Genomic DNA, 26,459 nt, shown 5'->3' on the forward strand with positions numbered 1-26,459 from the left:
TTTTAAACATCCATGTTTCTGCAAAAGAAGAAGCTAAAAGTACACATCTAGTGGTTGCTCGACTAGTAATATAATTATTTCAAAGGCTGAATAATTTCACTAATTTCACTGTCTCCCTTCTGGATTATTACCCTGAGGCTGAATTGCAGAAAAGATAGACAAACTACACTAACAACGCATCCCAAACGGCAGACAAACATATAGTATATACCTTCACTTCAATGAAACTAAACGCTTAATTAAACCAATTCATAAGCCAGCCGGCTGTGCAAACTGTCATTTCCATTTTTTACTAAACCGTTCAGCATTTCCAGCATCCTGGAGTAATTCATATTTGTTAAGGAAAGGCAATTGCTGGTGAAGATTGAATCATGGGTCCTTGTTTCATTTTCCATGTAATTAAATCAGCTAATAAAAAAAGAAGATGTAAACTCACAAATGATTTAGGGAAAATTAGCATTTTTAATCACAGTAGATTACTTTAATAACTCAATAAATCTGTCGCAGCTGGAGCGTCTGCGAATGTTGTCACAGCCACTTAGTTCTGCAATTGCAACCAATATCGCCTGATGAGAGAGACAGAGAGAGAGAGAGAGAAAAGAGACAGAGACACGGAATGAATAGAGAGGTAGAAGAGAAAGGTAGAGCAAAAGAGAGGGAGAGAAAGAAGGAAGAGACAGAGAAAGAGGATGAAAAAGATAGAGAGAGAGCGAGGCCTCTGAAGCGCGGGAGGGCTTGTTTCTCTCAGAGAAAACCACCACCCACAGCTATTAACTGATAATCCTCAATTAGCTCAGCCGTCACCTTAAGATGCATGAAGCCTGTTTACCGTGTTGTCCCCTTTGTACTCTGGTACTTGTGAGCGTGCAGCCTAGCGCTACTCTAGCATGCTATGCTAAATCCCCATGCTCTTTAAAGTACTGAGAATGCAAGTTATGGAAGGCTAGGCTTCCATGCTGTAATACCCTAAATCCCCATGCTCTGTACAGTACTGAGGAGACTAGTCGTGGAAGGGGCAATCTTTGAGAGTCAAATCAAGATGACAGAAAGGTGCAAACATGGATCCCCCTACTTTAACTCTTACTGATGTCAGACGTTCCATGCCAGGGTGAAGGGGTACAATGCCCACCTGTTCTGACTACTCGCTATTCATGATTGCACAACCTCTCTGTCAACCTCCCTAAGAAACCAAAGCATGAGCAAGCAAATATTGTACCATCCAATGTGTATTCTGTTCCTGTGGAGTCTTTGCTCAAACAGAGGTACTAGCAGTGGTACACTACAGAGAGAGAAATAAAAAGTGTGTGTGTGTGTGTGTGTGTGTGTGTGTGTGTGTGTGTGTGTGTGTGTGTGTGTGTGTGTGTGTGTGTGTGTGTGTGTGTGTGTGTGTGTGTGTGTGTGTGTGTGTGTGTGTGTGTGTGTGTGTGTGTGTGTGTGTGTAGGACCATCCTCTTCAGTGAATTTCATAAAAATAAAAATGTTAAAACATTGAAAAAGTTATCCTGTTTAGAGAAAACTATACTAAATATATTCACGCCATCAAATAATTGTTTAAAACACACTGTTTTAACAGCACTCACCATGGTGTAGCCGGAGGACAGCTAGCTTCCGTCCTCCTCTTGGTACATTGACTTCAATACAAACCTAGGAGACTCTTGGTTCTGACCCCCTTCCAAAGGCTTACACAGTAATTCTGGCAACTTCCGGAGGTCATCCTCCAACCTATCAGAGCTCTTGCATCATGAACTGACATGTTGTCCACCCAATCAAAGGATCAGAAAATGTATCTAGTACTGAAAGCATAAGCTACAGCTAGCTAGCACTGCAGTGCATAAAATGTGGTGAGTAGTTGACTCAAAGAGAGAGAAAGACAATAGTTGAACAGTTTTGAACAAATTAATTTCTTCAACAATGAAGGAGAAGCAAGAGAGAGAAAGAGAGAGATTTCATTTTTTTTTTAAATCACTTTCAGTTTCTCTTACTTAGCTAGAAAATGCAGCTGGCTAGTTTAGTTACTCAAACACCCAGCTCAAACAGAGAGATGATATGTTAGCTAGCTGGCTATGACTATCCAACACAACACTGGAACTCTTCCAAATCAAGGTAAGCTTTTGGTTTTATTAATGTATTGCCACCGGGCCCGCCGGTGTAACTACTTACTGACTGTACACTGTAATGTTGCTGCATGATTGTAGCGGGTTTACTAATGCATTCGACTAGGACGTTACTTTTGCTAATATGGAGGCAACAATGTGGGCCGTGTGTAGCGGTTATGACATGGTTTGGCTTGGAAAGTTTTTTTTGCCTGGTCACATACAGCTGATGTGTTTGTGCATTGAAGTCCACAAATGAAGGGAACGGTGAGAGGAAGAGAGTGCATTGAGGCGAGAAGGAATACAAAGGGGCTACAATGAAAGTGACCTGTGTTTACGCGTGATCAGGGGTATATTCATTTTGCCGATTCTGTTGAAAAATGTTTCTTAGACGGAAGCAAACGAAACAGGGATAAAAATACCTGAATTTGTCCAATTGAAACTAATGATTACACCCTAGATCAGCTAGATGCAGGCAAGAGTGTGCAAGGCAGTATTGAATGTGTCATTGTCTGTCCATGTGTCACTGTCTGTCATCTCAAATGTTTCTCTCGACCTACGTTGTAAACTTTCATTCATGGGCTAAGTTGTAGCAACCTCATGGTGAGTATAGGGAACATTTGAGTATCATGTAGTAGCCTAAACCTATCGATGTTACATTGAACTAGGTGAATGGAATATGAATGGCAGTCATCCAACATGCTGTAATATAAATAAGCACACTCTCAAGTATCTGAATGACCAAGCCAGTCCATGTGTGTCTATGCACTTCATTATAACTAGACATACAGTGCCTTCAGAAAGAATTCATACCCCTTGATTATTCCACGTTTTGTTGTGTTGCAGCCTGATTTTTTATTTTTAAATCACCCATCGACACACAATATACCATAATGACAAAGTGGAAATATGTTTTCAGAAATGTTTGCACGTTTATTGAAAATTAAGTACAGAAATATCTCATTTACACAAGTATTCACACCCCTGAGTCAATAAATGTAAGTCACCTTTGGCAGAAATTACAGCTGTGAGTCTTTCTAGGTAAGTCTCTAAGAGATTTGCAGACCTGGATTGTACAATATTTGCCCATTATTCTTTTCGTAATTCTTCAAGCTCTGTCAAATTGTTTTTTGATCATTGCTAGATAACCAAGTCTTGACATAGATTTTCAAGTAGATTTAAGTCAAAACACTAACTCCGCCACTCAGGAACATTCACTGTCTTCTTGGTAAGCAACTCCAGTGTAGAATTTACCTTGTGTTTGAGGTTATTGTCCTGTTGAAAGGTCAATTCATCTCCCGGCATCTGGTGGAAAACAGACTGAACCAAGCTTTCTTCTAGGATTTTGCCTGTGCATAGCTCCATTCTAGTTATTTTTTATCCTGAAAAACTTCCCTGTCCTTAAAGATTACAAACATACCCATAACATGATGCAGCCACCACTATGCTTGAAGATATGGAGAGTGCTAATCAGTAATATGTTGTATTGGATTTGCCCCAAATATAACACTTTGTATTCAGGACAAAAAGTGAATTGCTTTGCCACGTTTTTTGCAGTATTATTTTAGTGCCTTGTTGCAAACAGGATGACTGTTGTGGAATATTTTTAAGGCTTCCTTCTTTTCACTCTGTCAATTAGGTTAGTATTGTGGAGTAACTACAATGTTGTTGATTCATCCTCAGTTTTATCCTATCACAGCCATGTTTAAAGTCAGCATTGGCCTCATGGTGAAATCCCTGAGCGGTTTCCTTCCTCTCTGTTAACTGAGTTAGGAAGGATGCCTGTATCTTTGTAATGACTGTTTCTTTTTTGATACATCATACAAAGTGTAATTAATAACTTGACTATGCTCAAAGGGATATTCAATGTCTACTTTTTTTATTTTGACCCATCTACCAATAGGTGCCCTTCTTTGCGAGGCATTGGAAAACCTCCCTGGTCTTTGTGGTTGACTCTGTGATGTAAATGCACTGCTCGACTGAGGGACCTTACAGATAATTGTATGTGTGGGGTACAGAGATGAGGTAGTCATTCAAAAATCATGTTAAACACTATTATTGCACACAGAGTGAGTCCATGCAACTTATTATGTGGCTTTTTAAGCACATTTTTACTCCTGAATGTTTTTAGGCTTGCTATAACAAAGGGATTGATTACTTATTGACTCAAGACATTTCAGCTTTTCATTTGTAAAAATTTTGAAAAACACAATTTCACTTTATGGGGTATTGTATATACATACGCCAGTGACAAAACATCTCAATGTAATCCATTTTAAATTCAGGCTGTAACACAACAAATGTGGGAAAAGTCAAAGGGCTGTGATATACTTTCTGAAGGCACTGTAATAACCTAGATGTATCAGATGAAACAATATGCGAGCCGTGGCATTAACCAGGCCAGGGGTTGACAGATATTGTATAGCTTCTCCGAGAAGCTTAGTACAGATTCAGCAGTACTACTGTTGGTTTGTGTAGGCTACTCTGTAGTAGGTAATGCCCTCTCAGCCCCTGTATACCAGCAGTCATTACCACATCTTCAAACAGAGCAGCATCAGTAAATTTCATCCCCCTAAATGCACTGTGTTCTGAGAGGAGTTCCAGATCAATTTCTCTCTCTCTCTCTTCTCTCTCTCTCTCTGTCTCTCTCTCTCTCAGGCTTTACACAGAAGCTACATTAAAATGCACTTTAAAGGACTTCCCTTTCAACTTTCCCACCACCAAGAGAAGCCCAGAGAAATGCTTTTCAGAGAAAGTGAGCCATGTTGCTAAGTAAACCTAACAATACTGTGTTTCATGTGTCTATTTTGTATTTGCTTCACAGCACTGAGTGTTTTATGTGAAGATATGTTTGTCTCCATTGATTTTAAAATGGCTGAGATGGAGCTAGCTACGGCCGTAATATTTTGTTCTACTATGTACTGTACGAGAGTAGATGGCATGGCTAAATACAACATGCAAAGCTTTTTTTTTATTATAAATAAATAATAATAATAAGATAACTCTATCGTTAAGTTAAAAACAGAGTTATCACATGAACAGAAATGCAGAATGGTTTCCTCTTTGAAACGCTAATTGTTATCAACCTCATTTCCTCACTCAGTGAATTATCACAACCACTACTTTAGTGGTTTCCTCTAAAATATGAAAGCAATAACTACTACTGTATACTTCAGCTTAGAGCTCGTGGGCTTTTCTGTTTCAGCTTTTCTGTATTCAAACCCCTACTTGCATGTATGTTCCAGGGCCTGAGTTCAAATCGCTGACATTATCGCAACCCTACACACTACACGCATTCAGTCTTCGTGTGAGCATTTTTGTAGAGGCAGATTTTTTTTTTTAAATACAAATAAATTGCTGAAACAAATCCTATGCTTAGTGAGATGTGAGGTTGTCTTCAGCATAGAAGGCAACGACGTGAAAGCGTCATGGCACACACACTATACCCGAAAGGCTTGTTGGCATGGGCGCTTGCCCGTTCGCTCAATCAGCACAGTTCCATTGAGGGACAACAAGGAACAGTGTAGTTCCACTGATACACAGCTTTTGATTCACTTAGCAGGCTTTGCCATATGGATGTTGGATTACGACTTGCCTATGACTCTCGCTAACACATAGAATGGCTCTTCAATTAAGCTGTATGTTAGCTGCAGCGCCGAAGAAATGTTTTCTTCTAATTAACGATATAACAGAAGCGCGTTGGTTAAAGGCTACACAAAGATAAGCAAACACGCCCCTGCGTTAATTGGAAGTGTGGGAAATTGCCGATGCACCATGGATGAAAAAAAACATTCCGAAAACTTGTGAAATAGGAGAGTCAACCAGTTATTTGTTACACCCTCAACCTTCATGTAGCCTACACCTTGGGTTCGGTTCAATGTGAGTTTTGCAGAGAGCTGTAGCTTAATGATGGAATTACTCTGCCTGATGTATATCCCATGTACTCTCTGATGATGTGATCACTCAGTAACATAGAGGAGTCATTTTTTTCTCTTTCCCGACAACTCAGTGACTAACATTAACATATCACTGGAGGAGTATCAGGTTGATTTGACAGGACATGTGCAAAGAAAAGCTATTATTGCTGCATGCTGGGAGATTTGGATGATTGAATGGCTCGACTTGATCCATTTGCAGATTGTATATTAGCTGATCCGAGGTGATTTTAAACACGCTTCTTCTGAAAAACAAAAACACACTCTGTATCTCACACGTTTGTGAAAATGAATCTACGGGGGCCTCTCAGTTGCTTTTAATGCCATTATGAGGCCATTTCCACGCCACAAAGTGCCTTGTATTATAGGCGCTATTTTGGTCATGGCATCGAAATGATAGAAAGACTTGTAAAGAGGCCTCTGGGATCAAAATAGCCACAAAGCCACAAGGAAATATTTTCGACATATATCTGAAGCAATGTTTTTGTTCGCTTTAAGAAACGAAGAAACGATGCCATTGTCCTTTCTAAAAACACATACTGTATACCCTGACTGTCAATTTAAATATGTCTATCTTCATTCTGGAAGGGCTCCATCTTACACTTGCAGTTAATGAGTTTTGCACTGGTGTTAATGGCCTGCAGTATATTGCACTTGCTCGTGGTTTATACCGACCGTATAGATGCACCTTTCGGACTGCACTATGCTCCCCTCTTGGCCATTGGTGTTCTTGTTAAGAACATGATTGAGTTCTAGACATTCTTTCGATATGGCCGTAGTCTTCTTGTTATGAACATGATTGAGTTCTAGACATTCTATCGATATGGCCGTAGTCTTCTTGTTATGAACATGATTGAGTTCTAGACATTCTATAGATATGGCTGTAGTATTCTTGCTAAGACATGATTGAGTTCTAGACATTCTATAGATATGGCCGTAGTCTTCTTGTTAAGAACATGGTTGAGTTCTAGACATTCTATCGATATGGCCGTAGTCTTCTTGTTAAGCGAGGGCTATACTTTGAGCCATAGAGGCACCCTGTTATCATGAGCGACCGAGTTAGCTTTTTTTGTCATGCAGTTTATCTTTACTTTGACATTACGTTGTTCAAGTTGCCATTTTGGTCCGTTTATTAGCATGCTGCATGAACTACTTTGTTAGCAGAGGGCGCTAAACTGCAGTATGCTAGCACTGACAGCTAGAGTAACTGTATATGGCATGGCAAAAGAAAACGCCGAGAACTCCGTTTACAGTTTATAACTCAACCACACATCAATAATAGAAAAAAATGCCCGCAAAAAATAGATTACAGTAAATCCATGCTTCAAAAGTTGCATACCTCTGAAATGTCAAAGGGGAGGCCGCGGAGGATAAGTCATCTTGAAACTCATTGAAAGTGCACGATGCAGACTATATTACAAATATTCAACTGCCTTTTCCCTTAAAGTACAGTATTTTAACAGCGTAGTATTTGAAATGAGGAGAAAATAGTTGCGTGGTTTGCGCGTGGCCAAACCCATTTAATGACATTCCAAATGCACACAAGCTCAGCTACATACCAACTAACCTATGCTGTACTTCTCTTCATATCAATAACGCCCTTGACTTTTTTGTGAGTAATTTAAATAATTCACTGGCTCCCACAGTTATGCATAGCAGCAAAAAGTGAACAGGCGAAACGAACCAGTCGTCGATCGGAGTCCAATAGAATGTTCTGATTAGCTTCCTTTGAACTCAATTCAAATAATATTAAAGCGTCAGGGGCGGAATCAGTCATTTGGAGGCCCCAGGCCGAGGCCAGTCAATAAAGATGTATTACCTTTTAATGTGCCATGAACACAACCAGTCATGATGTTTTCATCATCTGCTTGTCAAATTTTAAAAAGTAGGTTTCCTTCACATGTTCATCCAAAACTATTCCAGCATCCAAACAGTGCTCTGTGGCAGAAACGATCTCACCAGCGATAGCATTCGAGAGAGCGAAACAACTCCCATCTGTCTTAGAACACTGAACAACGATCGAAACGCAACATGTAAAGCGTTGGTCCCATGTTTCATGAGTTTGAAATAAAGGATCCCAGAAATGTTCCATACGCATAAAAAAGCGTATTTCTCTCAAATGTTGTGCAAAAATTTGCTTACATCCCTATTAGTGAGCATTTTTCCTATGCCAATATAATCCATCCACCAGACAGGTGTGGCATATCAAGAAGCTGATTAAACAGCATGATCATTACACAGGTGCACCTTGTTGCAAAGATCTGTACACAATTCATGGAATCTGAAAATATCCCAGTTCTTCTATGGCCTGCATACTCACCAGGCATGTCACCCATTGAGCATGTTTGGGATGCTCTGGATCGACGTGTACACCACCATGTTCCAGTTCCCGCCAATATCCAGCAACTACGCAAAGCCATTGAAGAGGAGCGGGACATTCCACAGGCCACAATCAACAGCCTGATCAACTCTATGCGAAGGAGATGTGTCCTGCTGTATGAGGCAAATGGTGGTCACACCAGATACTGACTGGTTTTCTGATTCTGATTCACGCTCCAAGGTGTTTTTAATGTACCTGTATGCCCAATCATGTGAAATCCATAGATTAGTGCCTCATGAATTTATTTAAATTGACTGATTTCCTCATACGAACTGTAACTCAGTAAAATCTTTGAACTTGTTACATGTTGCATATTTTTGTTCAGTGGATAAGTAGTCCATGTATCTGATGCTGTATGGTCAAAAAGACTATGACATGCCATACCCTTTTTGACCAGACATCATCAGATACACATACTTGTCCTCTGCCTCGACGACGATGGCCGCATTGTCAGCAGCATCTGACTTTTTTTGTCAACAATGTGGCCTAATTAACCTGGGCACAGTGGCCAGGCAAAACCTCCCTCCCCATTTCCTCTGCAACTTTGAAGTTTCCTGATGATTTTGCTGATGCCAGACCAACATGCTGAAGCGAGACAGAATGAGAGCGATGAGCTAACAATCCCACGACAGTGACTTGTTTGTCAGGGGGTTGGGGGGCCTAGAGTGGATAAATGATTTGGAAAACAATTATTACGAGTATTCTAGTATGGTTTACTAGGATTTACATGCAACAATATATAAACATTATAACAATGGTATATTTTTGCAACATGGCCTCACAATTTACGATATGGCGTGGCAAAAACAAAATAACTCCGTTTACAGTGTATAACTCAAACACACATCAATAATAGAAGAAGAAAATGAAAAATAGATTACAGTAAATCCATGCTTCAAAAGTTGCATTGCTCTGAAATGTCAAAGGGGAGGCCGCGGAGGATAACTCATCTTGAAACTCATTGAAAGTGCACGATGCAGACTATATTACAAATATTCAACTGCCTTTTCCCTTAAGGTACAGTATTTTAACAGCGTAGTATTTGAAATGAGGCCAAGTGCATTTAACGACATTCCAAATGCACACAAGCTCAGCTACATACCAACTAACCTATGCTGTACTTCTCTTCATGTCAATAACGTCCTTGACTTTTTTTGTGAGCAATTTAAATAATTCACCCATTCCCACAGTTATGCATAACAGCAAAAAGTGAACAGGTCATCGATCGGAGTCAAATAGAGCAGTTTTAGCGAATTTGTAACTCCATTAGAATGTTCTGATTAAGCTTCCTTTGAACTCAATTAACATAGTATTAAAGTGTCGCACCGGGGAACAGACATTGCCTGCCAAAAACCCACCTGATTGAGAGAGGCCGGTGTCAGTGAAAACCTGACAATATGTTACTGCTATTTCATTCTGTGCAGTTTGTACAGAGTTGGGGGCCACATCCAAAAAAAGCAAACATTTCAATTTATTCTCATCTGAGTGCTTGGGTTCTATCAGAGAAGATATCAGGTGGGGAGAAACTACAGCTTAAGGAGCCAGGAGGTCAAGTTTTTATACAGCCGAGCTGTGAAAGGAATTACTGTAATCACTCACACCACTCACACTGACCCCCATTGACGAATACAAAAACAACCTAAATTCACTCGTCAAAATACTCCTCTCAGTGCTTCATCTGCCAGTGCATTCATAATTTCCATCGTTGCTGAGCCATATAGTGGGATAAGAGTTCTGATTGATCTGATCTCCCTGATGAAACATCAAAGGAATGTTTAAATGAGCTTCCTTGCAAAGCGTTAATAATCCCTCCGACTATTCTTAACTGCTAAGTCAAACTGTAACCTCAGATTCCCTCCCTTCTACAAATAGGCAATTATGGCTTCGCAGGGCATATAACATTCACAGGCAGTTGAGCGGACTGCTATGCGCAGCTCAACATCGGGTCCTAAGGCAATTGAAGTATCCGGCATAATATCGGTGACCCTCGAGCCGTTTTCACACCGACTCGTATTTGAACGGGGTGTAATTATTTCCTGCGAGCGACGGGGTGCAAAGAAAACAAGACACTGAATTGACTTAGCCAATCTCCGTAATTGATTCTGGGTAAAGTCCTGAGGAAAAGTAGGCTTACAGATAGCAAAAGGAGCCGCTTTTACTAACCATCTAGATTCTAGATGACACAATAAAGATGCCTTTAAATAAGCACATTTACATAGTGTTTCGAGAGGGCAAAAATCCAGTTCTGACGGCCAACTTTTAGTGCATGCATTATGAACAGCTACCCACACGCATATACAATCTGTCAGAGTGCAATTCTCAGAAAGCAGAGCCAAATGTCAATGCCTTTGTTTAAAAGATTAAGTGAAACCGGCGACGAGAAAGCAATGCCCCTGTTTGCATTTTGAACACGCTCCCATCTCGGCTACACCGACACATCACATTCCAATCAGCAATAGTAGGGGACAAAAAGCAGAAGCAGGAGCAATATCAACTCAATATATAGCATTTCTGGGAGAGACAAAATAATAAAGACAGCAACATTTCAACAAACCAAAATATGCAAGTTATGCCTTAACCTAAGCATGTCTGAAGGAACAGTAGCCGTGTGAGTGATACACGGGCAGGAAAACCATACACTAGACATGGAGACGTGGCAGAAGACCAAACCGATGTGGCCCCTGGCTTATTGAGCAGTCTTAAGTCACAGCATGGGAAACACAGAGAGCCCCGACACAGTGACATTCGCAATACATCTCATTGTTCCTTACTGATTTAAAAACACACCTGTAGCAATTGAAACGTGAGATAGAGATCACAAGACCTATGGCATCAATATAATGCCTGACTACTACTAGAAGGCTTACAGAACTCTTAAAAGCATGTATTATCTTTATGACAATGGACTGTACTATTGATTATAGTTTATACAGAACTATCCTTTATCAGAAAAGCTTGATTCAGCATATATATATATATATATATATATATATAGAGCAAAAACCAAGACATAAGGTCAAAGGAATCGTCCTAGGAGCTCTGAGACAGCATTGTGTTGGAGCAAATCTGGGGAAGGGTACCAAAACATTTCTGCAGCATTGAAGGTCCCTCAAAACACGGTGGCCTCCATCATTCTTAAATGGAAAAAAGTTTGGAACCACCAAGACACTTCCTAGAGCTGGCCGCCCGGCCAAACTGAGCAATCTGAGGAGAAGGGCCTTGGTCAGAGAGGTGACCAAGAACCCAATGGTCAATTTAGCAGAGGTCTAGAGTTCCTCTGCGGAGATGGGAGAACCTTCCAGAAGGAAAACCAACTCTGCAGCACTCCACCAATCAGGACTTTATGGTAGAGAGGCCAGACAGAAGACACTCCTCAGTAAAAGGAACATGACAACCCACTTGGAGTTTGCCAAAAGGCACCTAAAGGACTCTCAGACTTTGAGAAACAAGATTCTCTGGTCTGATGAAACCAAGATTGAACTCTTTGGCCTGAATGCGTCTGGAGGAAACCTTGCACCATCCCTATGGTGAAGCATGGTGGTGGCAGCATCATGTTGTGGAGATGTTTTTCAGCGGCAGGGACTGGGAGACTAGTTTGGATCGAGGGAAAATGTACAGAGCAAAGTACAGAGAGATCCTTGATAAAAGCCTGCTCCAGAGGGCTCAGGACCTCAGACTGGGTCGAAGGTTCACCTTCCAACAGGACAACGACCCTACGCACATATCGAAGACAACGCAGGAGTGGCTTCGGGACAAGTCTTTGAATGTCCTTGAGCAGTCCAGCCAGAGCCCGGACTTGAACCTGATCGAACATCTCTGGAGAGACCTGACAATTGCTGTGCAGCAACGCTCCCCATCCAACCTGCAACATCTTGAGAGGATCTGCTGAGACGAATGGGAGAAACTTCCCAAATACAGGTGTGCCAAGCTTGTAGCGTCATACACAAGAAGACTCGAGGCTGTAATCGCTGCCAAAGGTACTTCAACAAAGTCCTGAGTAAAGGGTATGAATACTTATTTAAATGTGTTATTTCAGTTTTTATTTTTAATATATGTGCAAAAATTTAGATTTGTGTGTAGATTGAAGAGGGGAAAAACAATTTAATAGATTTTAGAATAAGGCTGTAATGTAACAAAATGTGGAAAAAGGTGTCTGAATAGTGAGGAGTGGCCAATGGCCGTGCAAGGAGGGGGTGGGACGGGGAGAAGGGGGTAGGATTCTGGAAGGGTCCGTGTGTGTGTACTCAGCCAGGCCCAAAGGCACTTAGTAAAGCCCGGCCCCAAGCCAGCCATCTCCACTGTGTGTTTGCACAGGACATGCCACAGGAAGCTAAGACAACTGTTCGTGTTTGCCCAGCCTCGCCGACCCACTCTTAATACACCCGACAGCTGCATTTTTTCCACTCCGCCGACAGTTTGTTTATCGCTTTTCTACACATTTATCCTATGGAATCTGGGATCACTGGATCACTGGACTTTCCAAGAAAATGCACATTGATATTGGAAGAAGTGAGTTTGGTAAGTGTGGTAAGACGTTAAAAAGAGCACAAACTGCGGCCTCCACTTGCAAAGACAGGTATACAGTAACATAATAAAAATGTTTGGAGAGAAATCTGGTCAGTATCAGCTGTTGCTTGTAGCCTACCTGCTAATAAAATCTTACCACAGAGGAGACGGGTCTTGGTCTTATAAGAGCAGATAACACTTGTCGAGTTTGCGGCAAATTCTTGCCTCATCGTTTGGCCCTGGAATTGGGTTGTATCCCAAATGGCACTCTATTTCCTATATAGTGCATTACTTTTGACCAGAGTACACTATATTGGAAATAGGTTGCAATTTGGGATGCAGCCTTTGTCGGAGGCCTCGCTTTCTTATCACCAGACTGAACTAATAACTATTTTAGCTCCGTCACTCTGAAACGTCCCGATAATCACCAGAGATACAGTATCAGCCACGTCCAGACCATGTCAAACTTTCCACACTATGACCTGTCAAGTCTCCAAGAAATGTTTTTCCCCCCTTCTTCCCTCTCTTTCAATGTTTCATTTCCTGCCTGTAGCAAGCAATCACCAACCACCAACCACCAACCACCAGCCATTCAACCTTTCAGAAAATGCAACTATGAGACTATAGGCGAGACACTGTATTCTTCCTGTCCTAGAACATTATGCGAAATAGGTTGGAATCCGGAGGTGTTACGCTGAGTGGTGTGTCGGAGTGTTGACAAGCACTGTCTGGCACGTATGATATACTAATGTGTTCCTTTGTTAATTGGGCTGTGTCTTGAATAAAGCGTGCTAATTGCATTCTAGGACAGGTGAGAAATCCGAGGCAGTGTCAATGAAATAGGTCAACACCTCACAAACACAGTATATGCTTTCACTGTTATGTTACTCCGGGCTATATTTGGATTGTTGTTGAAAAACCAACTTAAGTAAAGATATCAAAATATTAAGATATCATCATGTTTATGATGCAGGTTGCATGGACGTTGCATTTGCCCGAGCAAACATTTTGCCAAAAAACTGAGAGGGATTTCAAACCTGGTTAGAGAAAGGTTTGTGTTCTCGAATGGTAGCTAGGTGTGCTAACAGCAAAGGGCTGAACCTGTGAATGTCTCTTGCAGTGAAACACGGTCAGGGTTTTCCCCCTTCTCAATTCAAGTGAGTGAGGAAACAGTCAAGTCGCACAGAACAGATTCTCACCTCGTATTCACTCACTTTTTTCTCTCTTCTTTTTAGTCAGATCCATCAATCAGCATTTCATGCAGTTTGGTTTTGAACTAGAGGTCTTCACAGGTCCAAAACATTGGACCCGTTCCAAAACATTGGACCCGTTCCAAAACGGAATTGGGGCTTTCCCACCTGGATCCGATATGAATAAATGTTTGTTTTAAATAAGAGAGGCCCGTTCCGAACAGACCCGAGGACAACTAGACCTGATCCTTATAGACCTGGTTTATTAACCGGAGCAGCTGATAAAGCATGAAAGGAGGGAGAGGGGTACCGCTCTAGCAGGCGTGGGAGGGGCTGTACTGTGAGCGAGTGACATGGGGAGCAGGAAGGAGAGAGGGAGAGACAGCAACCAACCAAGCCGACTCAAAGCTATAAGTAGACTAATATCTGCCATAACTAGGTTATCTATCATCCAATATGATTGCATAGTACCTGTCTTGGACTGCAACAAACCAGGAGAAGCTAGTTAGCTAGCTATGCTAACTGATTCTGCAGTGCAAGCGCTCTCTCATCCTACAGTTACAAATAACAGAATATAAAGTAGCAGCCTGCCTACCTGATGGCTCTTGGTTGTTGTAGTCTATCCTTCTCCTTTAACTTTTAATTAATTTTCTGTCACTTTAATTTCATCTTCCATAAGTGGAATGGTTATCAAATACATCCATTCCACTCACTCTGTTCTGGCCATTGTTATGAGCCGTCCTCCCCTCAGCAGCCTCCTGTGATTAGATATCTCCTAACTTTTGCCACACATGGAGCGAGGCCCGATGACTGTAGCCTATTGCCGCTTATATGACTTATGATGGGCCAACAACAAGCTATACGCACCACGCACCCCTCTCGTGAAAGGCAAGAGCAGCAGCCTAAATTATCATATGTATCTCTCTCTCTCTCTACTGCAGCAGTCGCGTTCGAAACTGTAAGGGCTCTTTCGGAAAAGCCAGTTAAAATCCTAGAAAGGTGACAATCATATCAGATCCGACCCAGACATTATTTAGGATTCTGGATCCGGACCCACTGTGGATTCGTGAAGACCTCTAGTTTGAATCACACGAAGTGCACTAAAACAATAAATGTTTGTCTTTCAAGTCACTATCTGTGCTGGAACACATCTGTTGGCAAGGCTCATTTTGGTTTCCACATCGCCGAGAGACATTACTGACACGGTGGCTGAAAAATAAAGTCCCCCCCCCCCCAGGGGCATCGTAATGTAGAGGGGGGGGGGGTCCGACAGGAGGCTTATCCCCCTCTGCAAGTTCGTACATATAGCATTTTTCATACACCTGAAACAGCTTTTTCCTGCAATCTAGAGCCATAATAATTCTGCCTAATTCTGTCAATTTTAGTAATCATATTAAGCATACCTCTTTACCTGTTGAATTGGCTTCTTTCTTGTTTAGCACTGTTTGGCAGAAAACCATTTCATGTTTGAAGGTAGAACTCCGCCTACCCGGCAGACCTAGAGCAAATCAAGTGCACATATAAGCCTACCGCTGACCAATCAGATAGCTCGGATCACTGTGCATGCACCGTTTTTAATATAGAGGAATATTTAACTTTCTCTGGTCATAGGAGTAACAAAATGAATTGGCGCATGAGGCAGAAATAATGCAGTGCGACTCTAAATTTCGCCATCAGCTGGAAGACTGTGTCTCCTTTTCTCAGGAGAGACAACATACCTCTTGACTTATTTTGTTGTGTTGTGTTTGTTGTGTTCTCACCCATCTACACACAATAATACCACATAATAACAAAGTGAAAACATGTTTTTTGGACATTTTTGCAACATTTCAGGAAATGAAATACAGAAATATCTCATTTACATATGTAATCACAAACCCCTGAGTCAAATACTTTGTATAATAACCTTTGGCAGCGATTACAGCTGTGAGTATTCCTGGGTAAGTCTCTAAGAGCTTTCCAGACCTGGATTGTCCAACATTTGCATATTATTATTTTCAAAAACTGAACCAGGTTTTCTTCTTAGATTTTGCCTGTGCTTAGCTGCATTCTGTTTTTTGTTTTTTTCTGATTACAAGCATACCGATAACATGATGCAGCCACCACTAGTCTTGAAAATATGGAGAGTGCTAATCAGTAATATGTTGTATTGGATTTGCCCCAAACATAACACGTTGTATTCAGGACAAAAAGTGAATTGCTTTGCCACATTTTTTGCAGTATTACTTTAGTGCCTTGTTGCAAACAGGATGCATGTTTTGGAATACTTTTATTTTGTACAGGCTTCCTTCGTTTCACTCTGTAAGTTAGGTTCGTATTGTGGAGTTACTACTATGTTGTTGATCCATCCTCAGTTTTATCCTACTGTATCACAGCCATTACAGTAACAGTTAATAAAGTCACCATTGGCTTCATGGTGAAATCCCTGAGAGGTTTCCTTCCTCTTCGGCAACTGAGTTAGGAAATATGCCTGTATCTTTGTAGTGACTGGGTGTATTGATACACCATCCAAAGTGTAATTAATAACTTCACCATGTTCAAAGGTATATTCAATGTCCTTTTTTTACCCATCTACCAATACGTTCCCGAAAGTCTCGCAATCTTGCGCCTCTGGGTTTAGAAACTCTGTGCTGCAGTGTTGGCTGTGCCCCTGGAGGCATTACGAGGGACTGCAGCGTTGGCGGTGCCCCTGGTGGCACGGCGATGACCTGCAGTGTTGGCGGTGCCCCTGGCGGCACGGCAGGGGACATGGAAGCAGTGGTTGTGGTGCGAAGGTGCACTGCGGCAGCAGAGTTGGCTAAGCTTGGCCCTGCTGACTAAGCTTGGTCCTGCTGACTAAGCTTGGCCCTGATGACTAAGCTTGGCCCTTCTGACTAAGCTCGGCCCTGCTGGCTAGGCTTGGTCCTGCTGACTAAGCTTGGCCCTGATGACTAAGCTTGGCCCTTCTGACTAAGCTCGGCCCTGCTGGCTAGGCTTGGTCCTGCTGACTAAGCTTGGCCCTGCTGACTAAGCTTGGTCCTGCTGACTAAGCTTGGCCCTGATGACTAAGCTTGGCCCTTCTGACTAAGCTCGGCCCTGCTGGCTAGGCTTGGCCCTGCTGACTAAGCTTGGTCCTGCTGACTAAGCTTGGCCCTGATGACTAAGCTTGGCCCTGCTGACTAAGCTTGGCCCTGATGACTAAGCTTGGCCCTGCTGACTAAGCTTGGCCCTGCTGGCTAGGCTTGGTCCTGCTGACTAAGCTTGGCCCTGCTGGCTAAGCTTGGCTCTGCTGACTAAGCTTGGCCCTGCTGACTAAGCTTGGCCCTGCTGACTAAGCTTGGCCCTGCTGACTAAGCTTGGCCCTGCTGACTAAGCTTGGCCCTGCTGGCTAGGCTTGGTCCTGCTGACTAAGCTTGGCCCTGCTGGCTAAGCTTGGCTCTGCTGACTAAGCTTGGCCCTGCTGACTAAGCTTGGCCCTGCTGACTAAGCTTGGCCCTGCTGACTAAGCTTGGCCCTGCTGGCTTGGCCCTTCTGCACCACATATGCACATTGATTCCTTAAGAACTTTTATGCCTTAGGAGTTTAGTACAACTGCCACACTGGTATTGTATCATAACCCTAAATATGCTTATCTGCATCTCCACTAAAATCTGGGTAAAGTATTGAAAGGAATGTGAGTCCTATTCAGTACATTTAGTAATTGCTTGCTTTTCTAAAGTCTAGCAATCTTGCCAGCAGGCATGCCGGCTAAGATAGTTAGACAAGCTACTCTAACTTGATTGGTAGCCTGAAATGGCTTGGTTGCTAGTTATGAGGTTGGGAGATTGGGAGATTAGCTAGCTGTCTAGCTAAAGCCAACTTCATACAATTGCTAGGTGGCTAGTATTACCGAGGAACAACAAAACATGTTTGTTTATTTATTAATCAGAAGAAATCAATAGGCTAAATAGCTTGATCAAATTAATTTACAAACATACCTCCTGCCCATCACCGGCAGCTAAAATCAAATCAACCTCGACACTCTCTCTCCTTCTCCACCGACGATACTGTCTGCATGCACTAAAGTGTCTAGCATCCTGCCTAGCATATCTTTGCTCCATGGTGCACCTTGGAAGGACCCCCCCACATCAGGAACAGGAGAACTTCAGATCAAGGGGCCGGAGGTCGGCACTACACTGTGTGTGCTTCAACAGCAATGACAAAAATGAGAGTTAATATGACTTTGCGAGGGGCAAGCATGCAGGGGGGGTCCAACACAAATCACCATGTAGAGCTTTAATTTCTTCTGTCATTACAGAATGTGACTATGATTCACTTACTGTGCAGCAGAGCTGTGATGATTATGCATGCAAATGATTTAAATGATCTATGCAAATGTTTCTTAATGCGTTACATCTTGAATTGTAATTAATCCCGATTAATGAATAGTACACTTTATGTACATATAAAGTGGCTAAAGCTATTGATATAACAAGAGTATTGTGTAGCAATCACAGTATTCAATACACTGATATGTTTCACCCAATTTCACCCAATTACCAAAAGCAAACGGGTATGAATCTAATTTGGATGCAGGTGATAAACTAAAACTATTCTACCTATTTTGAGACATTTATTACATTAAACTGTGCAAACTGCCAATGCTTCAAATAGTGATGCCATGACACTAATGCTTCTAGTCAGGGCTCAAGCATGGAGAGCTGTGGGATTGCAGGCTGCACCACCGTAGGCCTTGGCATTGTGTCTGTGTGGCTCTTTCTTCGGCAGGTTAAACTGGAGTCCAGGCTCAATCCCTTAGGACCCGATTCTTATTGACTGCAGGCATTACTGGATCCCTTTCCTATTGTTTATAGAGCCAGCAAGCTTCCACAGTAAATGGCCTAGTCACAGTCACAGCCACTGTCTGTGACGAGTAATATACCAGGTAGGCCTATATGAAAGCAGGACAGCTATCAATTAGGTTAACACTGGCACGGCATCGAAATAAAGGCAGGTTTGTTCTTTTTAGATGTCTTCTTTTTCTGCCCGTTCAAATGATGTGAAAGATATGAGAAGCACGTTGACGTAACCATCTCTCCTCCGTAACTGCTACTTTTCTCTCGTCCAAAAATATGATTGACTCGCTTAAAATGCATTACATTTTTTTTTTTTTTTAAGAAAAAAATATGAAACTGATCGCAGTTCCCCGTTGCTCCTTGTCGCTATTTGTTGTCGTGTTTTGAATAAATAAGTCATACCACAACGACGAGGGGAGGCTGGCTAGAAATCATTTTCCGAGGTAATGGTGTAGGCACTGTGTGGAAGGCAATTTCAGCTCAGCTTCCCCAGAGAATGGCTCTGTACTTATCATTAACTCAGAGATATAATCTGCTCCAGGCTACCTGATTCCCCCCATAACCTTTTGACATTGCCACTGCCGGCAACGTAAATAAAGAGATGCTCGGGCACATTGGAGGAACGCCTGATTAATATCAGGAAGGGGTGACAACCATTCAACTAGTACAGAACATGAACGAACCGAATATAGTACATCCAGCGAATGTAGCCTACTGTACGAACTACCCCCAAATGTACGTGTACTTTTTTCATTTTACAATATTTTAGTTTGAGGTGGTTTTGGTTGATTTTGATGTACGGTGGCCTGTTGGAGTACTACCAGTGTCAGTGGAGCTACAGAATGATTTGTGTGTGTGCTCTTCTGCCTGGCATTCCTTCAGTTACAGTATGCATGGGTTAACGCTTTTCCAGGGAGTATAGTAGTTCTTGCTCGGATTCGCCAGTCAGCAAAATGTATGAATGAGCGGTAAAACACCCAAAGCCGCTTACTTCCACTTAATTCACTTTTCTGTGTACAGAAAGTGGTAATGCTAGAATAACAATTCGTTTTCTATTTCCATTAAGGTCACGTTACAAGAGAAGGGGAAGAAATAAGACGTTCTCTGAGATTAAACATGAGAAAGGCCACCCCCCACTGTGGTCATATTTTGGACTATTCCATCAACAATTGTATTATGTAGATATGGGTGAAATTGGAATGTCCCAAACGATAATAGGGGTTATGTATAGTTTTGTATCTGCCATATTTGTAAAAAGTAGTTAAACGATACTCAAATAGCATTGAGTACCTTGTGGTGGCTAAATGGGATTGAGGAAGTCGGCCTTAATCAGGGCAGTTCTTACTGTGTGGACTTCAGAGTGTACATTATATATGGTGTATGGAGGAAACACTGGAAACATTGTACACCTGAGGCTTACTCCCATTAAATCATATGCTCCATAGATCTTGCCTCGAGGCATAACACCAATTAGAAATGCATGACACACACACACACACACACACACACACACACACACACACACACACACACACACACACACACACACACACACACACACACACACACACACACACACCACACACCACCAGAGAGTGTTACGACTAACAGAGCCACAATACCTTTGTCCGTATACTTTTGTACACACTGTACTTACGTAGTGCAAATATGTACAGTACACTACATCGCCGCCACTGAATTTCCAATCCAACCCATCTAATTATATATCCGAGTCCACTTTCTGACACATTGATGTTGGAGGAGGATCTGGGGGAAATTGGAGCAGCTAGCTAGGTACAGTAATCTATCCAACTTCATTTCACAGAAGTGAGTCTGCCTCGGGGTATGCACAAGTCAGAATACATTTGACAAATAGTCTCTCAACGAAACATGCATTTGAGAAGAAGTGGTGTCCCTTTAGCGCTGGTATGCGCCAAGTGTATGGAGCTACACTGAACAAACAATACACCCACTCATGGAGAAGAGAGAGAGAGGTGGAGAGATACAGAGAGGCTTCAAAAAGATTAGGAGAGAATCTGGGGCTAAAAGTGAGGATGACTCACGGCGAAGTGCAGTGACAATGTGTGCATCCCAAATGGCACCATATTCCCTATATAGTGCACTACTTTTGACCAGAGCCTTATGTGGGACCCTATAAGCCTTAGTCAAAAGTAGTGTACTATATAGGGAATAGGGTGCCATCTGAGACGCTGCCAATGCAAGACAATGCAACTTGGAGAGATTTGAAAAGGCATAGGCCCAGAGAGTTGTTGGGAATACATATTGATGGGAATACATATAGTCGCATTTAGTCGCAAGTATCTCCTATCTTTTTGACTCTACACTGCTATGTTGTAGATTTGGTTCTCTTTTACTTCAGATGAATGCATTCAGTTGTACAACTGACTAGGTATCCCCCTTTCCCTTTTAAAACGTGCAATATACTATTGTTCATATGTTATTGTCTGGTTTGAAGAGGATGCTTGGGTTGTTCTAGATTGAGATCAGGATAGGGTCTAACAAGTTACTAGATAAGGCTGTAGGTCTACTTAATAGATTCATTGTTCCACTAAAAACATACATGCATCTGTGCTGTTTAGAAATGGCATCATTGAATGCACCTCAAACTCAAATATTTGGGATGTTGGTCTAATCCTGGACTAAAAAGCATTTTCAGTGGAGATTCCCCATTGAGCTTGCTAGTGTCCAGGAAACCGCACCATTATGTATTTGTGGAGGAGACGATGTGCCCCCCATCAGAGCCCTTGATATGGCTTGTCGATCCAGATCCATGAAATGCACCAATCACAAACCCAAACATCCAGTTTCAGTTTACACATTTTACAAATCCTTTAAATTCCTGACATTATTAACCCTATTTTGGCTTTTTGGTGTTTATGACCTGTACGTGTATCTGTACATTGCTGCCATTTTACCTGAGGCCTGGTTTATAGTAAACCAGCAGGAATGCAGACACCTCACTTTAGCACGTTAGCATGTTAGCTAGCACAGGAAGTAGCCTACAAGCTGTTTATACAGGATGGCCTGGTTTCCATAGCCACTTCCGGTTCAGCTGCAACACTGTAAGACATTGTATCAGTCATAGTTAGGAGGGTCAATTCTATACAATTACTAAAATGCCTGTGATAACTCACTCCCATATGTTAGTCTCATAGACAGCACACATTTACAGTTTCATAAGTGTTAAAAGATTGATCCAAATGTGAACTGTCATAAAAAAAATATATATATTCGTTTTGCCACTTAAGGTGCACTGTGGCAGTGCACAGATAGTGTATCTCAATGTACAGTGTGGACACGTGTCAATTTAGTAATGCCAAGGCTTTATGATGCTCTCCATGGAACCTAACCCCATCTCCTATTACCCAACATAGCAAAATTAGTGCAAACAAGAGTTCATTGAATCATGGGGCCCATATCATAGAAAGGCAATCCGCATTTGATCTTCAAGGACTACAAGTGTGTGGCAGTGCAAAGGGATTAAAAAACAACATTATATTGCGAAGAATAATAGCTATCATATACAGCCTTATGCGAGGCAAACACAATTCATTCATATCATCCACTATCTGGGAGCACGTCGCTTTGTATCTGCTGACAAAATGTTTACATAACTTTTACATTGACCACAGCATTGACAGGCAGCCAGATTCGATCAACTGTCAACTGGTGCGGGACATAATGGATAGCAAAATCCAGATGCCTCTGAGCCATCACTGGCTTCAATATCAACAAAACTTTATCGTGGTGTTGTTTATATGAAGAAGACTTGTGCTATAAGTTGCTTCAATATCAAACATGATATAACATCGGTAGCCTATAAATGGAGAGCATTGGGCCAAACGGAAAATTAACAAAGCAACTATTTTAATGCTTTATGCATATATTTTTTTTACGTTTTGAGATCTTATAATGCTTTCTGTTTGACTGGGGACATCTGATAATAACAGAGCTCATAGACAAACTGGACCAGTATTGCGAAACAATATCATTGCCACTGCCGTCTACATAAGCTTCATTCTTTTTTAAAATTCAAAACATGGCGAGCTACTTCTGGTGCCATTATTGTACAATCTTAATTACGAAATTAAGGCATTTATAAACATATACTCAATCGTATTTTATAACTAGTAGTTCTTTCTGTGAGCAAAACACTGTCCTATCGCCTATAGTACGAAGCTAGAAATTCTCAGGCTGGCATAACTGTTTGCAAAGGGAACATATAAGGAAGCGGACGTAAAGTAATGCACACACGATACATTCCAATCTAGACTAAAAACAAGAGGAAGAATGTTTGGAATACGTTCAAGATGTTGTGGGGGAAAAAAATGTGCCTATGTGAGCTCGATGCGGTATAGGCGAATGCGTAATATGGAACATATGGATAGACGCAAACGCACACATGGCGAACCAATCATGCATTTTACAATGTGGGATAAAAAAAAATAATGTCTCGTAAATGTTTGGCTTCAATTGCTTTGTTCGTTTTTTAGCTTTCCTCCCCCCCAGTAACTGTTGAGAGAAACTTTGCCAGCAGGTGCAGTTTTTATCCCAAGGGCAATAAACTCATTAGGAAGAGTTCCCATTTCTGCTTCAATCAAATATGATTACTTGTCATGGATATCATGCATCCATGTACATATAGCCTATGAATATGTGAGATAAAGGATGAATAGATGCGAAAATAATAATAGTAGGCAAAGCGTTCACATATTGCGTTACCAGTAGCCTACCATTGGCTATAAGACATATCATGGATATCATGCATATAGGCTAGTCTACCCTAAACATAGTGAATTCCCATTGTGTATCATGATGGTTATTCTGATTATTTCTTATTATGTGTAAATGTGTTATGCAGAGTGGCTTTGGTATGAATTAGTCATTGTTACGTTTACCATGTGGAGAATGCAGTTATTACCTATTGTGTAAAAAAGGTCATGAAATAAAATAATGTTCTTCCGCAGGGAAACATTTAGGCGTAATTTTGCATGAATTATGAGCAGTTGAAAGTAAACCCTGAAAACTGTGAGCAATTACGTCCGTGTTCAAATACAAGCTGAGCTATTCGTTTGCGCTGAATAGGATAGGCACCGTACGCCGCATTTCTGCATGGGACTTTTACAATACCGCGCCTTCACCTACAATTTATATATACAGTGAAAGGTTTCGCAACTTGCTCATAGCAATACACCTTTTGGGGTAACATCTCCGATGATGTCAACTTCCAAAGAGTTACTGCGGAGCAGTAGGCTACAAAGACGCAGGAAAGTTTCAGGAAATGCATTAGTCTCAATTATGAAATGTTCTTTGAAGGCTGTATGCAATGCACATCATGATACTATATTTCAGATGAAGTCACATTTGTCAATATGCATGGTTGATAAATGCGGTATAGCCGCATGCAACACATTTTGCGCAACTGAAAAAAAGCAACTGAAAAAAAAGATGCAACATCCAATCTAAATGTATCGCCTTACAAATGAGTATTTAACAGTAATTACCTTGTTGCAGTGATAATAGTCCAAAGAGGTCAGGCAACTTGAATCAGTTGGTAATGTACATGAGCCCACGCTTGAAGGGGGTGCTGGATAAAATCTCACGTCCATCTCAGGGTCCGCAAGACTGACGGCATGAAAGCAGCGCCAATGCCTGTGACTCTCTCTCTCTATATATCTATATATCTATCTCTCTCTCTCTCTCTCTCTCCCTATTTCTCTCTCTCTCTCGCTCTCTCTACTGTTTTACCAAACAAAAAGAAACAGAAGGCTTGAAAGAAAAAGGGGTTGATTCTCTCAAAACACTCTCTCCTCACATCCGCTGGTGCTCTCACTTCAACGCTATCAAGCTTCTGCAATGATGCTCTATCGATAAATACATATATTTGTGTTCGCAGCAGGAAAAATACTCTCAAAGTTCACTTTGCGGGAAAAAAAAACGTAGATGTTTCAGCAACTAAACATGAACCAACGTTGACTGAAATTGTTTACAGCAACTCAGCATCAACGTTGCATGCAAAAGATATAGCCCAAATAGTTCTATGTTCTCCCAAAAACGTTCGGCTGTTTCTATTTTCCAGTCGCGCGCTCACTCCCTGTCTGCTTTGTCATGTAGGAGTGTTTATCCATGTGTTCACTTCGAGTTATAGTTCGACTACTTCTTTCCATACCGAATGCCATGCGACCTCTACCGATAACAGAGGGAATAGAGGGAGAAAAAGAGAAAGAGCGAGGTGAAGGGGGAGGGGAGATACAGTATCAGGCTGATTGACAACCGATCCAGTTCCACTGCGGTTCGGAGAAATCAGAGTTTATGGAGATGCTGTAGCTATGAAGACATAGCCAGACGATTTGGATAGCCTACCCAACGGCCAATTTATAGGGCTCTCTATAGGCTAAGTTACTGTTATAGATATTGACCCCAACCTCCTTTTTACTTTACTTTTAAGACTAGTAATACGCTAAATGGTAATAGGGACAAGTGCAGGTATTTTTGCAACAACAACAAAACGGGTTGGACATTTCTTTAACACGCTCATGGGCCGCTTCTGCGTCGCTTCTCTGGCTCTTTTTTTTAAACCAAAATATGAAATGTTCTCCCGCGAGACCAGCCCATGCACCTGCTTTATTGCCAGGCCGTTTTTTGTTCATCCTGTAGCTTTCCATGGACCATGGCTAACTACTGCTGAAGTGTAGAGATTCTTGTGTATTGTAGTTTGTTTGTCAATGTCAATGTCCAATTGCCCAAACTACAAACAGGTTCCTCAGTTAACTCAGTACTATATATCATTGGCTGTGTTTACACAGGCAGACCAAATCTGATGTTTTGTACAAAATACCAATTAGTGGAAAAAATCAGACACTGTAGATCTACATTGTAGCCTACCTTCCCTTTGTGGAGTCAAGAGTCTACTCTTGATACAGAAAATTAGGACCATTTTAAATTTGGTGTTCTATATCTATGTATTTACTGTGGCAATACAAATGTAGCAACACTTCGATTCAGCAAGATAAAGGTACAAATTTCAGTAGCTTCATTATGTCACTCAAAATGTGAATCTGTGTTAAGTGTTGGATTAGGGGAGACGAATCTGGTTTATCTGGGGACCTGTCATGTTTTTTTCCATTCTTCACTGTCCTTTTTTGACGAACCAGTGTGCACATATTTGGGTCATGGTGAATTTAAGCACCGAATGAGCACTAAATGCAGTTGATCGTGATGGATATAGTTTAGGTTTGACACAGAAGAGAAATCATATGTGATGGTGTCTAACATTTAGAGAAAGACAGGTTGATTGTGAACTGAGTAACACTGACAACTTTCTAACTGCAACAAGGCCCGACGTAAACGTGGTACTTTACTCAATAGAACGTTTTCTGGACACAATTGTTTCGCACATCAATATTCTGTTTTCTGCCAAATTGTGATAGATATCTTTGATGATGAGTCAATCAGTAGTAAACTCAGCAAAAAAAAAAGAAACATCCTCTCGCTGTCAACTGCGTTTCTTTTCAGCAAAC

At 41.5% G+C, this 26,459-nt stretch overlaps 1 protein-coding gene across 5 annotated transcripts in view; it reads right to left on the reverse strand.

The window, feature by feature from the left end:
* The window catches only part of tox2 (TOX high mobility group box family member 2), a 140,750-nt gene extending 115,641 nt beyond the window's left edge, over nt 1-25,109 (reverse strand). Inside the window, exons 1-2 of one of the 5 annotated variants that reach the window (XM_035778581.2) lie at nt 24,444-25,109; nt 15,508-15,602 (exon numbers count right to left, since the gene is read on the reverse strand). In XM_035778581.2, coding sequence (XP_035634474.1) covers nt 15,508-15,564 — 57 coding nt within the window. In that variant the 5' untranslated portion in view covers nt 15,565-15,602; nt 24,444-25,109. Of the gene's footprint in view, nt 1-15,507; nt 15,603-24,443 lie in introns of those variants that run through there. The other 4 variants (XM_035778582.2, XM_035778580.2, XM_035778584.2 and 1 more) reach the window with 4 other exon arrangements.
* Nucleotides 25,110-26,459: the final 1,350 nt, after the last annotated feature.

This window comes from Oncorhynchus keta, chromosome 10, assembly GCF_023373465.1.
Source record: "Oncorhynchus keta strain PuntledgeMale-10-30-2019 chromosome 10, Oket_V2, whole genome shotgun sequence".
Classification (NCBI taxonomy): Eukaryota; Metazoa; Chordata; class Actinopteri; order Salmoniformes; family Salmonidae; genus Oncorhynchus; species Oncorhynchus keta.